Source organism: Dermochelys coriacea, chromosome 10 (assembly GCF_009764565.3).
Source record: "Dermochelys coriacea isolate rDerCor1 chromosome 10, rDerCor1.pri.v4, whole genome shotgun sequence".
Lineage (NCBI taxonomy): Eukaryota > Metazoa > Chordata > Testudines > Dermochelyidae > Dermochelys > Dermochelys coriacea.
Genome location: NC_050077.1, coordinates 33,557,338 through 33,573,728, shown reverse-complemented (window position 1 = coordinate 33,573,728; position 16,391 = coordinate 33,557,338). Strand labels below are relative to the sequence as shown.

Sequence of the window (16,391 nt, the reverse complement as noted above, 5' to 3'; positions counted from 1 at the left end):
TGAGGCCGTAGTTGGATCCAGGCTGGGAACACTCCTTCCCCCCCCCCCTTCCTCCCATATATTGGCCTGAGCAATCCAGGTGTGTGCCTCCTACCACAAAGACCCACTCCGGTTCCCCTGGAACCACTGCTATAGACCCTGTGCCAGGGCCTAATCGTGAGGCAAGGAAGCACGCGCATAAGCATGGTAGTAAGCCTTCCTCTAGGCTGAAGAAGGATATTGCACCTTCCATGAGTTCTAGCCATGGAGAAACTGCCATTCCAAGGTGCACAAGCATGACAAGAAGCCACATAGACCACAAGATCTGCTGGTTCTGTCCACTGAGTGAGATGCACCTTCCAGTTCTGCACTGCCAAAGACAAGGGAACCTTCGGTTCCGAGGCAGGCCTCCATTCTGGCCCCAGCTCTTGTTCAGACTGCGGCGCGCATGCCATTGACACCAGGCAGGTTTGAGACAGTGCCCGAGCCTTGTGAACTCTTTTTGCTTTGGAGAAAGTGAGGTCTCCACGGCTTGCACTCTAGTCACCTTGTGCCACTAGGGGTGGGGGGGTGCTCTCCCATCTTGGACTTATCTCCTTCAGCTCATATTCCTGCCTGCTCTCTTCCAGCTCATGTGGTTCCCATGATGCTGCCATTAGAACCAGGCTCTGACTTGGCATCAGAGGCTCGGACGGAGCACAGGTCCACCCTTCCCATACTGTTGATACAACTATCCAAAGGCTCTGATGACTCGGTGACAGGACCTTCTCTTTCCCTAGCAAAGGAGCCACTGGCACCCCACTCCTCAGGGCCCACCACAGCAAATGAAGGATCCTCCTTCTGGGCCCTATTGGGTGTCCTGGCCTCAGTATTCACCTTCAGAACCTTCCCATTCAGCATGAGAGGAGTGCCCCATCTCCTCTCCTTGACCGTCATCGAGTAGGTGTTCAGAACCAGTGTTGAAGGATGAACTGCTTAGCTTGGCTCCAACCGCACCGCTGGAAACTGAGTGATTCACTTCATCATCTCCAGATGCTGTGGTGTCATCAGCTCCCTCATCACCTCTAGATGATTACCGTCAATTCCAAGAACTGTTATGCAGAGTGGCTGATGCTCGCCACATTCCACTGGAGGAAGTGCAGGACAAACAGCATCAGCTTCTTGACATCTTGCATGCCTCAGTACCAACCAGAGTGACCCTAGCAATCAAGGATGCCGTTCTTCAGCCGGCCTGAACTGTCTGACGCACTGTGGTCATTTGCTCACCCACTCTTAAGGGGGAAGAAAGAGGTACTATGTACCAGCGAAGGGGTCTGAGTTTGTTTTCCCCACACACACCCCTAATTCCCTCATGATACAGGCAGCAACAAAGCAGGCCAGGCAGGAACACCCACGCTCCATCCCAGCAGATGACGAGGATAAGTGACTGGACATTCTGGGTCGCAAAGTTTTTTCTTGACTGGCCTTCCAATTTTGCATTTGTAACTACCTGGCACTATTAGCTAAATATGAGTTGCTTACTTATGGCTTGTTGGTGGACTTTGCAGACAAGCTTCCCCAACAGAATTGTGCCTCCTTCCTGATTATCTTGGAGAAAGGCAAATTGGTCGCAAGGACAATGCTCCAGGCCATGGTGGATGTGGCATATATCTCTTCACGCACAGTGGCCACTGTACTGCAAAGGGGATCAATAGAACCTGTTCGTACAACCTATCAGGGTGCAGGGTTTTATTCCCCCTATTTTCTGGTCACCAGCCGCCCTTTTTTTGGGTACTAATCTTATACCTCCATCTCAGTTATTTCATATGCAAGCCAAAGTTTTGTAAGGTCACCTTTAGAGACCTGCACTGGAAAGAGGCATGTGGTTCTCATTGTGCAGGAAGCCTATTTTCACATAGACCTCCATCCTACCCACAGAAGGTTTTTGAGATTCAAGGTAGGCTCTTGACATTTCCAATTCCGTATTCTACCATTTGAACTCACTACTGCTCCCTGGGTATTCACCAAAGTTTTCTCTGTGGTGGCAGCCCACCTCTGGTGTCAGGGAGTTCTTGTATTTCCCATACCTCAATGACTGTTGCTAGCAACGCGATCCAAAGGAAAGACTCAAGCCTTGACCTTCATGCTGCTCCTACTCCTCTTCTCCCTGGGGGGTGAGCATAAACATAGAAAAATCGACTTTGTATCCGATACAGTCCCTAGAATTCATTGGGGCATGCATCGATGCAGTCTCAGCATGAGCCTACCTATTGGAGGACAGGTTCCAGATAATTCAAGAGTCGATTCCTAAAGTGATCGTCAGCCATCCTGATCCATTCAGAACTTTCCTTTCCCTTCTTGGTCACATGGCAGCGTGTCCGTACATCACTGCCTTTGCTCATTTTTGCTTTTGCTGCCTGCAGCTGTGGCTCCAGAGGGCCTGTTCTCCCACACACCATACCATGGACCTCATCCTAACAGTCCCACCCAAGGTTCTCTCCTCCCTCCACTGGTGGACAGACCCGGGTCAGATCAGCACTAGGATACCCTTCCTCCCATTCTCTCCAAGCATGACGATCATCATGGATATGTGTCATTCGCCAGCTGGGGTGCCCACATGAGCGAGTATATGACACAAGGGACTTGCACTCAGGAATCCCAGTTGCACATCAACATTCTGGAGCTTCGGGCGGTGCAGAGGACATGTCGCGCATTTCTCCTATTCATTCTTTCCTGTCACATGCTCATCATGTCAGACAACACCACAACTCTTTATTACACCAACAAACAAAGGGGCATGTGGTCGCCAGTGCTTTGTGCAGAAATGATTACTCTGTGGGATTGGTGCATTGCCCACTAAATCCTGTTGTCACTGGCCTATCTTCCGGGGACTGAGAATGTGATTGCAAACTCTCTAAGAAGGCAGTTCATGGTTGACCCTGAATGGGAACTCCACGATGCCATAGTCAATGACATTTTCACCCAATGAGGGACTCCAACCACAGGCCTCTTTGCCTCCCATGTCAACAACAAATGCATCTAGTATTGCTCCAGAGGAGGCCTCTGTGCCCATTCCCAGGGAGATCCCCACATCATCTGCTAGTCGGACCAGGCAGACTAGCTCTTCCCCCACTACCGCTACTGGCGCGTGTCCTCCATAAGATCGGGTGGGAGAGGGCCACAGTTATTCTAATTGCCCCATTTTGGCTTTGCCTGTACTGGTTTCCCCTCCTTCTCTGCATGTCAGTGTGTCCCGTCCCCCCCAACTTCCACTGCCAGCATTCCCGGAACTGCTCACGCAATACAGGAGCAAGATCAGACATCCTAATCCACAGATACCTCACTTCAGAGTTTGGTTTTTGATGGGCATCTTTGCTAGAATGGGAATGTTCGTTGGCAGTACAAGACATCCTCTCAAGTAGCAGGAAAGAGTCCACGAGGCATTCCTATCAAGCTAAGTGGAAATATTTCACTTCCTGGCCCAACAGAGTGGTCAAGCCCTTGAGAATGTGAATATTCCCCTTATTTTGGACTACCTTCTGTCCCTGAAGGCATCAGACCTTGCTCTTAATTCTGTCAAGGTGCACATGGCAACTATTAGTGCTTTCCACCCCCCATGGAAGGACACTCTGTATTTATGCATCTATTGACTAGCGGGTTTTGGAAGGGACTCCTTTAGACCTATCCACCCATTCAACCTATTGCCCCCACAATGGGACCTCAACCTTGTTCTTTTGACCTTAATCAATTCGCCCTTTGAACCTTCAGCCTCATGGCTCTGTCTTTCCTTTCCACGTAGGTCACCTTCTTGGTTGCTATTACTTTTGTGAGAAGGATAGGCAAACTGGGGCCATGTTAGTGGACCCCCATTTTACCACGTTCCATATAACGAGGTTTCTTTGCGTATGCACCCCAAGTTTCTGCCAAAGGTTGTATCCCGCTTTTACCTTAATCAGCCAATACACTTAGCTGCTTTTCTTCCCAAAGCCTTGCACTTTGACAGAGGAGTGCGTCTTCACTCCCTCAGGTTTCAGAGTAGCAGCCGTGTTAGTCTGTATTCGCAAAAAGAAAAGGAGTACTTGTGGCACCTTGGAGATTAACAAATTTATTTGAGCATAAGCTTTCGTGAGCTACAGCTCACTTCATCGGATGCATTTGGTGGAAAATACATGGAGATTTATATACACACACAGAGAACATGAAACAATGGGTTTTATCATACACACTGTTTTTTGTTTTTTTTCCCACCAAATGCATCCGATGAAGTGAGCTGTAGCTCACGAAAGCTTATGCTCTAATAAATTTGTTAGTCTCTAAGGTGCCACAAGTACTCCTTTTCTTTTTGCGAATACAGACTAACACGGCTGCTACTCTGAAAACTGTAAGGAGAGTGATTACTTGAGATGAGTCCAACAAGATGAGACAGGCCCAACAAAGAAAATAACAGAACGCCACTTGCCATCACCTTCAGCTCCCAACTAAAACCTCTCCAACGCATCATCAAGGATCTACAACCTATCCTGAAGGACGACCCATCACTCGCACAGATCTTGGGAGACAGGCCAGTTCTTGCTTACAGACAGCCCCCCAGTCTGAAGCAAATACTCACCAGCAACCATACACCACACAACAGAACCACTAACCCAGGAACAAAAAGAAAAGGAGTACTTGTGGCACCTTAGAGACTAACAAATTTATTAGGTGCCACAAGTACTCCTTTTCTTTTTGCAAATACAGACTAACACGGCTGCTACTCTGTAACCCAGGAACCTATCCTTGCAACAAAGCCTGTTGCCAACTCTGTCCACATAGCTATTCAGGGGACACCATCATAGGGCCTAATCACATCAGTCACACTATCAGAGGCTCGTTCACCTGCGCATCTACCAATGTGATATATGCCATCATGTGCCAGCAATGCCCATCTGCCATGTACATTGGTCAACTGGACAGTCTCTACGTAAAAGAATAAATGGACACAAATCAGAGTCAAGAATTATAACATTCAAAAACCAGTCGGAGAATACTTCAGTCTTTCCGGTCACTCGATTACAGACCTGAGGGTGGCTATACTTCAACAAAAAAACTTCAAAAACAGATTCCAACGAGAGACTGCTGAATTGGAATTAATTTGCAAACTGGATATAATTAACTTAGGCTTGAATAGAGACTGGGAATGGATGAGTCATTACACAAAGTAAAACTATTTCCCCATGTTATTTCTCCACCCCACCCCCCACTGTTCCTCAGATGTTCTTGTTAACTGCTGGAAATAGCCTAGCTTGCTTGTCACCATGAAAGGTTTTCCTCCTTTCCCCCTCCCTGCTGCTGGTGATGGCTCATCTTAAGTGATCACTCTCCTTACAGTGTGTATGATAAAACCCACTGTTTCATGTTCTCTGTGTGTGTATATAAATCTCCCCACTGTATTTTCCACCAAATGCATCCGATGAAGTGAGCTGTATCTCACGAAAGCTTATGCTCAAATAAATTTGTTAGTCTCTAAGGTGCCACAAGTACTCCTTTTCACTCCCTCAACGTGTGCAGGGCCATGGCCTTCTACCTGCAGAGAACGAGATCATTCAGGAAGTCCCCTTGACTGTTTATCGTTATAACAGAAAGGATTAAGGGATAAGTGATATCCACTCAGAGGATTTCCAAATGGGTTTGGGGTGCATTATGCTCTATTGATTATTGGGACTGTCTCCACCCCTTGATATGACCCCACTCCACAAGAGCGTAAGCATCAATTACAGCTGTGCTTCAAAATACACTGCTTGTGAACATATGTAAGGTGGCCACCTGGAGTTCGGTACATACTTTTGCTTCACATTAAGCCTTGGAACGAGATTCTGCGATGAATGCCTCATTCCACGGAGTCGTTGTCCAGTCAACGGTTGCGTTATCTCCTCACACACGCCTCCTCATGACTTGGTACTGCTTATTAATCATCCTCAGTGGAATACAGTATGGACCATCACTCAAAAAAGAAGAGGTGGTTACTTATCTGTGACTGCAGGGTCTTCGAGATGTATGGTTCCTATTTGTGTTCCAATACCACCCTCCTTCCCCTATGCTGTGGATCTCTCTTGAATTGTGGTAGTGAAGGAACTGAGGGCATGGTTGGTCCGCCCTGCCCTTTATCGTCTCCTGGGACAAAACCATGAGGCGGACCAAGGTTGCATGCACGGACCAACGGACATTATTACTTTCAAAATCTCCAGCTCCGGACATGTGATGCACGCGTGTTACCCTCAGTGGAATATAGATAGGGACCACTCATCTCGAAGAACCTCCAATTACAGGTAAGTAACAGGTATTTACTGCCATGATTCTTCTTCAGTGGTTTCTTGTCCACTTCGTCACGTGAACACTGTTTCAGATTCAAACCCATTCTTCGAGCCAGAAAAAACACCACCTAATTATGCTCAAAAAAGCAGCAATAAAAGTTAAATGTGAAAGTTTTAAGCCTGTTTTGAAGAGAGAACCTCATGGCTTTGTGGAAGTAGGGAAGCTAATTCAGAGTATGTGTGATCCTCCATGGAGGCCAAACAGAACTGGCAGGGTTTCAAGAGGGGCCAAGTTAAGCCCTATCTCAGTGATCGATATATCTTCTATGGACTGAAGGCAGGATGGCAAGAAGAAAAATTCCACTGTAGTAGTAATGAACTTTAATTATGAGAGAGAAATTATCTCCCATCACTCAGGCAAATTACAGTGTAATCCACTCAGATTAGTCTGTACATGTGTAATTTGATTAGTATACCTGGATGAGTGGCATAAGTGGATTATTCTGCACACAGCAATCATGAACCTTTTCAAATGTTTGTTAAAGCAACATTATGAACCTTAATTGCTCATTTCCAGTAGTTAGACACTCATGCTACAATTCATAGTTATATATTACCAAGTGCTAGCTACTAATAGAAATGTTTTATTACTGGGATTTCTGGTACATAATTGCTGCATTCCAAGTTACTTTAGAGAATGCTTTAGTAATTTGATTATAAGGGAGGGAAAGAAAGTCTCAACAGAAACTTCTGCACCCAATTAAAGAAGCTTCACTGATTGTAGCTACAATGTTGTCACTTGATTTACTGTTTGTATTGTTGATTAAAAAAAAAAAAAGTAAGTAGACTGGTGGCAGAACTAATGGGGTGGTAAGATTAATGTATAACATTTTGGTATATGCACTTAATTGTATTTTACTCTTCCATGCTTCTTGGCTTAATAATGTAATTCCATGTAAATACAAAATGAAGGTTAAGCAAAGCACTCTGAAGAAATACCAAAGTTGAAATTGTATGCGAAACCTTTCCACTGGCCACCATATGTATGCATTATGATATAGTCTATAATTTCAGTGTAAAATTATTTTCCAAACACAACATATAAACTTTTTCCCTAAAATCTTACAAAAACTATTACATGGTATAGTAACACAAATTTCATTGTCAGAATGGTCTAGAATATCTTTATTGAGAAATTCTGTAATGTCTTCTCTCACAAGTATTTTAATAATTTAGTCCTAACCACGTATTATACAATTTCTTTTCAAATGGCAGCAAAGCTTCCCTTAACTTGAAATGTAAGTGATTTATATATGCCAGTACACTTTAACCATTACTCTGTTAATGGTTAGTTTGCATTAAGCTGTGGCTTATTGTGCACTTTTCATTTAAAATGACTTCCATGGATTGGTTAGAATGAATGCTGGTACACAGTACTACAAGACCTATAATTGTAGAAAAATATGGCATTTCCTAATTAAATTCTGAAGCATGGAACTGTAATGCTCTCTTAATGTAACTGCTTTTATGAAATTTCTGTTTAAAAAAAAAAAAATGAAAAGGAGCTTCATTCTCCTTGTCTTTTGAAGATCTGCTCCGATGCCAAAAGGCTATCTTTGGTCAGACCAAGCGTGGAAAAATTCAGCCCAAGTAGTGGGATTTAAGGAAGGTTAGGAGTGACTAAAAACACCTCTCAATATAAAATGACCAAAAATTATTTTGCAGGCTCTTCGCAAAGCCTGCATTCCAAATGAGGGCAACTTCTCCCTTATCCATTTTCCCTGAAAATGAGGTTCTGCCCTCTTTCAGATACACCATGGAAGGGAACTTTTTTTCCTTTGGCAGGCTGAGCTTTTTCCTGTCCCCGTCTCTTCTCCCTCCGCTCCCTTCCTTCACAAAGCAAGGACAGTTTGGAGTGTTTGTTAATTCAAGACTGCTTGCTATCTCTCCCTGGAATCTTCCAAGGTAGACTTGAAGGAGCACTTCTTTTCAGCGTTCAGAAGCCTCCAAGCTAAGTTGATTTCTTTCCCCATCCAACAGGATCCTCTACTGAAAAGATTACAAGTAAAAAGAGAACCAAAAGTACAGTCTTCAGTAATATCAAGGATGCTGCTCTCATCTTCTCTAAGAGTTTTCCCCTTAATGACTTCAACCAGGACTCCCTCTAAAGCAATTTATAGTATAATGTTGGTACTTAACAGATAATGAATGGAGGATGATGATGATGATGATACAGGCAAAGGTCATGTTTCTTTCAGCCATCACACGCCAAGACAAAATAGGGTATGTGGTGGTTTAGCGCTAGCTTCTGTTCATCTTTCCCATATTCACAATACTTCTTTCCTGAAAAGGGAAAACCCAGACCATTGTTTTTCAAAAAGGAAAACCCTATAAAAGGAGTTTTTTCCCCTCTAAACAGCATAGGAAGAAAAGACAAAATCCCCTGTCCACAAGCACTCTTCTCCATATTTTTCATACTCTCCAGAGGCCAAGGGTTCTGAAGATTAAGAAGGTTTTTTTCCTGCTAAAACTTTGAGGGCTAAATTGTGAAATGATCAGTTACCTATATATTTTGTGAGGAAAGCTATAACAAGATCCAGTGGCTGGAAGCTGAAGTTTTAATTTAAAAAAAAAAATCAGACTGAAAATAAGATGCAGATTTTAACAGGGAGGGTAGTTAAACATTAAAGAGCATAGCAAGGGATATGGTAAATTCTCCATCTCTTTGTCTTTTAAAGACTGGATATTTTTCTACATGATATACTCTAGCTCAGCCACAGGTTAGTGGGCTCGATGCAGGGGAAATTCTATGGCCTTTTATGCAGAAGGTCAGGCTAGATGATTATAATCTCTTTTGGCCTTAAAAATCTATTAAATGAAATAATCCAGAACCATTAAATTCCAAAGTATCCAAGCCATTCCACCAAGACTGCACAGCCAGTAGGAGGTACTGTCTCTTTTCCTCTAGAAAGAAATTCCAGATCCTATTTTGTTCATTCCTTGGAGAATGCCACAAAATGTAAGTGGGAGTTTCTTAATAAAAGACTTTCTAAGCAATCTCAAAAGTTCTCAAGAAAACGTGGGTCCCTTCGGAAGGCGAATTCCTGCATATGATATCCATGACTAGGAGAGTGGAATCAGCGCTTCATGAGGTCTGCAAGGTGTTGGCTGCAGCCCAAGTGTCTACAGCTTCCACCCTGCTCTGCATGAATTATTTTTGCCTTGGCTGACAATTTTCAGGAGGAAGTGCCAAAAACAATCCAGGAAACATAAATCAAGTGTTTCAGAGATTTCTTCATCAGCAGCAGTTATTTAAGACTTCTTTCTGGATTCATTTCAATTCTGAAGACAGTTGCAATGGGCAGAAGGCACCATTAGTTAAGATAACAAAAAACAGATTTACATGTTAAACATCTGGTGTCGGGTTCCAAATATTCTTGGGGAAAGCTTTTCTGGAAGCTTCTTGTCAAAGTTATCAGTAAAGAAATCATTTCCCCCTCCAACAAGGTAGGGATTACAAATCCATTTGCAAGAATAAAGGAATTCTTAATACCTAGAGGGAGTTCACTCTGTGTTTAGCTGGCTGAGCAGGAAGGAGATGGAATGGAGTCTCTACTAGTCAAGAATGGCAATAGTTGAAACTTTTTACATCCAAACAAGATACTGAAAGCATGCTGTTCTTTTCCAGACATGCTTGCCTTAGACGCTCTTTCCAAAGCCTGTTTACAAGAGCTCCTATGTGTCCTTCAGCATCTCTGATCTTCAGAACAGATGAGATCTGACTGAGAAAGTCCTCCATTTTATTAGTGGCACCTCTTCGACCTTGGTGGCTATGTTATGCAGACTTCATCTCAATAATCCTCCCTTCTATCTCTGCTTCTTTTCTTCATAGTCCCCCCCATATTAAGAGGCAGCCATTAAAAAAATAGTTATTCCAGTCTGTGGTTATAAACACATTTCGGCTCTTCAGAAAGAAATCTGCCAATTGGGATTTGTTTTAATCTGGTTTCAGGTAGTGCTCACCCATTGTGCTAGGCAGTGTACAGAAATGCAGAAAGAATGATTCCCTGTCTCAAAGAGTTTATAATCTGTTAAGACAATATAGGGGAAATTCAGTACATGGTGCAGAGCCAAGCATACCACAGCCAAATTCCCAATTTCGTACAGGAGAGCTTGGGCCCAGTTCTCTGTTTCCCTACATTGTGTTTAGTCATTGGTAGCAGTGTCAAGATGGGGTCAGGTTCTGTCAAATCACAATGACAGCATTTGATGCCACTTTGCAGTACAAATTACAGTAATGTCAAGCTCCTTGTCTCTAGGTCTGAAGTCCAACGCTCTGTGCCAGCATACTTTGACAATATCAAATATTTCGAGTGTGAACAAACCAAGACTAATCTCCTCTCCACGTCAGGCAATTTCTGAGGACAAAAATTAATAAGCCTTAGAAGGCAATATGGAGTAATCCCCTGAACTCTCCACCCGGATTTGAATGCCTTAACAAACCTTCCTCTTGGACCTCTTCACCAAAAGTCTTCATTCTCTCAGCAACGCAGCTTTTTAAACTGGGTGGTGGTTTTCCTACACCCAACATTCATTCCTAAGATTATCGCACATTTTTCACTGCTTTCAGGAGGAAGTCCGCCCTCTCTCCCCCCTTTTTGTCAAGGCTATGTTCGTCCAAAATAAAGTCTGATATATTTGGGATGTGCAAAGAGCACTCCATAATTATTTCAAGGTTTTTCAGAAAATCTCCTGTCAATCCACTGCGGAGAGCAAAACAAGGCATCAGAATAATCTGTTTCTGGGTGACTGAAACTGTGCATCAGGAAAGTGTATCAGGGTTCCAAAATCAGTTATAGACCATCAGACCAGGACTGTTTCTAACTTCTGATCAGAAAATTCTTATGCCACTTATGAAGCCATCTCGTCATTTGTCCATATTATAGACAGTACAACTTGGACATAGTTTTCTGCAGATTTTGGTCCCTCCCTGCAGTTTTCTTTGCTGTAAAAATCTCAGTAGGGGTAAAAGACATGGCTGTATTTGGTGTGTGGGCGGGGGGAATTGTTCTTAACTGATTATCTTTTCTTTGACTAGCCAGGTGCTCTATTCCATCCTTCATTATAGTTATTGTTTTGTTAATCGGTTATGGCCAAATTGCCTTCTCTGCCCAGTAGAAAGATACCTTTCACAGAGTAGGATTGTTAATCTGCAGTCATGAAGTTAATAAATATGTTGAAATTCTGGAAATACTCTCTGGCAAGGTTTCAAGAAAGGTCTAGTTCGGCCTCCGATCTGCACAGCAGAATGAAAAACCCACATTAGGAATAATGAACCTTGTTGTTTGGAGATGAGAAATTATTTGATAATGACAAAATTCTGTCTTAAAGTATATAGAATAGAGCAGTTTTAATATCTGAGGGAAATGCTTTTCTTTGTATTTTAACTGTGTTTGGGGTTGTTGTTTCTTTTAAAACAGTCTTTAAACCTGAAGAGCTGCGCCAGGCTCTCATGCCTACCCTTGAAGCATTGTACCGGCAGGACCCAGAGTCCCTTCCTTTCAGACAGCCTGTGGATCCTCAGCTCCTAGGGATTCCAGTGAGTTAGCATTAAATCCTTCGTGGTATACGTATATATGCATGTATGATCTCATAATTCTTATTTTTATAAACTTATTTGGCCTAATATCTTTGTGCTTGTTCAAGTTGTATATGGCCATGGGAACATCAGCTGTGTGCCCTTAAAGTTTTCTCTCCTTGAGTTCCAATTAAGAGTTAAGAATGAATGTCTGAATTTCCATGGGAACCAGAATGTACAAGTTGCTCTTCTTCGAGTAGTGACCTTATGGGTGCTCCACTTCAGGTGCAGATGAGCCTCTCAAACTTGATTGGAGACGTTCCATTAGCAGTGTATGTTTGGCCCCCACCTGCACTCTATACAGCCTCGGGCCACCCATCGAGGATACATATGGCTCCACAGGTGAACCCTTCCTCAGTTCCTTCTTTACCACCTTGACCCAAGATGGAGCTCTAGCATGTCTGCCTCGTCCATTCTTCAGCGTGTTCTACAGTTGTTCTTTTAGTAAGTTTAGTGTTTCTAGTTAGTGTTACTTCCTTTAGTATAGAATTAGTTAGATGATATTGAGAGGATTGACTTTTTCCTCTCCGTTTTTCAAACACTACCTCTCTTGTCAGGAGGCTATGCCTGTCAGCAACGGTCACTCTAAGTGCATCTGCTGCTTGGGAGAGTTCCGTATCTAGCAAAAGTGTAACTTTTGCTTATCTCTCAAGTCTAGAGTATGAAAGAATTGAGAGACCAAACTAAGACTTCTGATGATGGAGCATTCCCTCCCTTCCACCTGCTTTCAAGTTATGTCAGGAGACATATATTTCCCCCCTCCCCATGTACGTCTGTTTCCAGACAGATCCAGTGCCCCTCCAACCTCAGCCCAGGTCTCCCCTAAGAAGGGGGGAAGACTTTTTGGAGGACTCAGAAGACTTCAAAGAAGAGGAGCTCTGTCTCCCACCACAAGGAGCCAGCTCCCAAAGGCCCCAATTGTATGCTAAGTCTGTGGTGCTGAAGGCCTTGACCCCTGGCTTGGTACCGCGGACGCAAAAGGCTCTTCCTCCAGTACTGGTTGGGCCGGGAGATCCTAGAGCACTTTGGAGAAGCATGTTTCCGGCAGGCCCCCAATACCATCTGTGAAGGACAGGGAGGTGAAGCCTAGGATGCACACTCCGTTAGAATGGCACTGTTTGTCAGACTTAACATTTCATCAGTACCGGGCTAATCAAAGCACCAGACGCTTTCAGCCTCGGCACTGTGTTCCAAATTGACAGTACCATCCACCTCAGCTGCTGCAGAATATCGATCCACTCAGTACCACAGGCATTTACTCCAGGAACTTGTCTGTTTTAGATGAGCCAGAGTCTCCACTAGTTCTGGGTACCAAACAACTTGGTACCAAGATCCCGGTCTCCAGATTAACATTGTTTCCCAGTACCACAAGACTCTCCGCCTTTTTCTGCTGATGTCCCACCATTGAAGGAGATTGAGGAGGATGAAGTTAGACATTATCAGTGCACGGTTCCACTCGGCATCCATACAGGAACCTGTATCCTCATCCATGACAGGAAAGGTGGGATCAGTCCTGGGCACCATCTACTCTCTGGTATGGGGCCCCCCAGTTACTATACTTGGATCCTTGAGTTGTGTTAGCAGCAATTTGCGAGACCTCCGGCTCTGTTGCACTGGGGGTGGGGTGAAGCGCTGCACAATTCCATCTACTAAACCCCCAACATGAGGAGACATTTAAAGAACAAAAAGAAAAGGAGTACTTGTGGCACACCTTAGAGACTAACAAATTTATTTGAGCATAAGCTTTCGTGAGCTACAGCTCACTTCATCGGATGCATTCGGTGGAAAATCCTTTTCCACCGAATGCATCCGATGAAGTGAGCTGTAGCTCACGAAAGCTTATGCTCAAATAAATTTGTTAGTCTCTAAGGTGTGCCACAAGTACTCCTTTTCTTTTTGCGAATACAGACTTAACACGGCTGCTACTCTGAAACCCATTTAAAGAACAGGAGACAAGGGTTGATAAGGAATCCGCCCATAAACTCCTATTTTATCCTCCTATCTGGATGAGGCAGTCATGTCACCGCCATCACCACTAATGGCCAACGATTTTCAACAATTCAGGGACCTTGTGAAGAGGGTGGCTGACACCCTTCAGATAACTCTTGAGGTCAAAGACTCGCAACGCAAGCTGCTGGACATTTTGCATTTGGCAACACTCACCTGAGTAGCACTATCCATTAATGAAGCGCTCCTGGATCCAACAAAGAATGTGACACGCACTCCTGCCACTATCCCAACAACTTGTAAATTGGTGGGTAAGAAATACTATGTTGCTCCTAGAGACTCAGAATTTTTGTTTTTGGACCCTGCACTTAATTCCCTGGTGGTGAATGCTGTAAATAAATGGGCAAACAGCATTACTCGAGATGTACCCCCTATGAAAAAAGACAGAAGAAGTTAGTCCTTTTTGATTGACCTATCTTTTTTGAGATGGGGCAACCAGAACTCCAGACACTATTCAAGGTATGGGCGTACCATGGATTTCTATTACAGCATTATGATATTTTCTGTCTTATTATCCTTTTCCTAATGGTTCCTAACATTCTGTTAGTTATTTTAACTGCCACTGCACATTGAGTGGATGTTTTTCAGAGAACTATTCACAAAGACTCCAAGATCTCTTTCTTGAGAGGTAACAGCTAATTTAGACCCCATCATTTTGTATGTATAGTTGAGATTAAGTAGAGAATCTATAGGAAGAATGCTCAAAGAAGAACATGTTAGTTACCCCGTGCAATAACTGTGGTTCTTTGAGGTGTGTCCCCCTATGGATGCTCAACTACCCACCCTCCGTCCCCTCTGCTTCGGACTGTTCTTTGTTGAACATTTGGATAGAGAGAGAACAGAGGCGATTTGCCTATGCAGCCCTATGTACTCTGTGTGTGGCACACGGTTGTGTAGAACACATGTGCAGGCAGGACAGACACTGCTAAATCTCCGATCAATGGATCAAGAGGTGCATGCGCACCTGAAGCAGAGCACCCATCACACATCTCAAAGAACTATAGCTCTGCACAGGGTGAGTAACCTTTCCTTTCTTAAACAAAATTATCCTATGTATGGTATCTGTTTTAAACACTGATTATTTTTTCTTCTGAAGACCTTCAGTCATCATTTGGATCTAGGAAAATGAAAGATATAGCAGAGTAATTTTAGGAATGTGTTCAGATTTTATAGCACAATAAGATTTTTGGTGTTTTATAGTCACAGAATAAGACTGTAGCATAAAATCATGTCTTAAAAACTGCATTTTGCATCTCTCTAATACTGTAGAATGAGGCCAGGCCTACACTAAAAAGTTAGATTGACCCAGCTATGCCACTCAGTGGTGTGAAAAATCCAGACCCTGAGCGACATAGTTAAGCTGACGTGACCCCTGTTGTAGACAGTGCTAGGTCAACAGAATAATTCTTCTGTTGACCTAGCTACTGCCTCTTGGGTAAGTGGATTAACTGCAGCGACAGGAGAGCCATCTCATTGCTCTAGTGAGTGTCTACAATTAAGTGTTACATCAGTGCAATTGTGCTCCTGTAGCAGTTAAAGTGTAAACATAGCCTAAGTAGATGATGGCCTCATCGGATGGCCATCTGGAATGTAAACCAGTTGTTACAAGGCTGATGATGATTTTTAATAACACACTTTCTCCGCATCCTCTAATAACTCTACACACTTTGCAGAGTGCCTTACAACAAAATAAGAACTCATGCAATATAATAAAAGATCAACTTCTTAGAGTACAGCCACACAGAAACAAGTGAAAGGGCCATCTTTGAAAGAAGAGGTAATAAGTATAGGGTCAGTAATGGTCATTCAACAAACATCTTTTAATGTGGGTGGATGAAGCTTCAAAGTGTTATGTTTTCTCTTTAAGTGGAGCTGGCATAAGGATATTTCATGGGGGAGCAAGTTTTGCACAGTAGACCAACACAGGAAAAATGTGATCATCTGCTGCCTTAGGTTCTGTGGTGGAAACTAAACAGTGTGTTGAGTGCGTGCAGGTTCCCATCAGTTCAAAACTAGAAAAATAACTTTCAAAGATAGCTACTCCAAGCATCCATCACAGAACTTGACTTGTGAATTTGTCCATAGTGTAGTTTGAGCTTTTTATGACCATGAAACTTGGTGACTTAGTGATCTTCTTTGGATCTTGGTTTTTATATTTTTGTTTTTAAATCTGTTTCCCAAAATTCGAAGTTCCTTTGAGAGCTATTAAAAGTTTGAACAACTTTAACAAAACAAGCACAGCAGTTTCTCTCAAACTTGGTCTGTTTTGAACTCCTTAAAGCATCCTCTAACTTGGCCTATGGATTCCAATTTTAAAGACTCAAGTAAAGACATTTGAAAGAAGCAATAGAAATGTTATACATCATGGATAAAATTTTCAAAAGCACCTAAGTAACTTGGGAGACAAGTTCTGTTGTCTTACAATGAACCTTTGGATGTTAAGTCATTTGGGCAATTTTGAAAATTTTACCCACTGTCATTATGGGTTCAGTTCATCT

At 43.2% G+C, this 16,391-nt stretch overlaps 1 protein-coding gene across 6 annotated transcripts in view; it reads left to right on the top strand.

The window, feature by feature from the left end:
* LOC119863092 (CREB binding protein) overlaps positions 1 to 16,391 on the top strand; it is a 182,516-nt gene that overhangs the window by 129,329 nt on the left and 36,796 nt on the right. For all 6 annotated transcript variants that reach the window (XM_043493200.1, XM_038420859.2, XM_038420860.2 and 3 more), the window contains one exon: positions 11,729 to 11,847. In XM_043493200.1, coding sequence (XP_043349135.1) covers positions 11,729 to 11,847 — 119 coding nt within the window. The remainder of the gene's footprint in view (positions 1 to 11,728; positions 11,848 to 16,391) is intronic.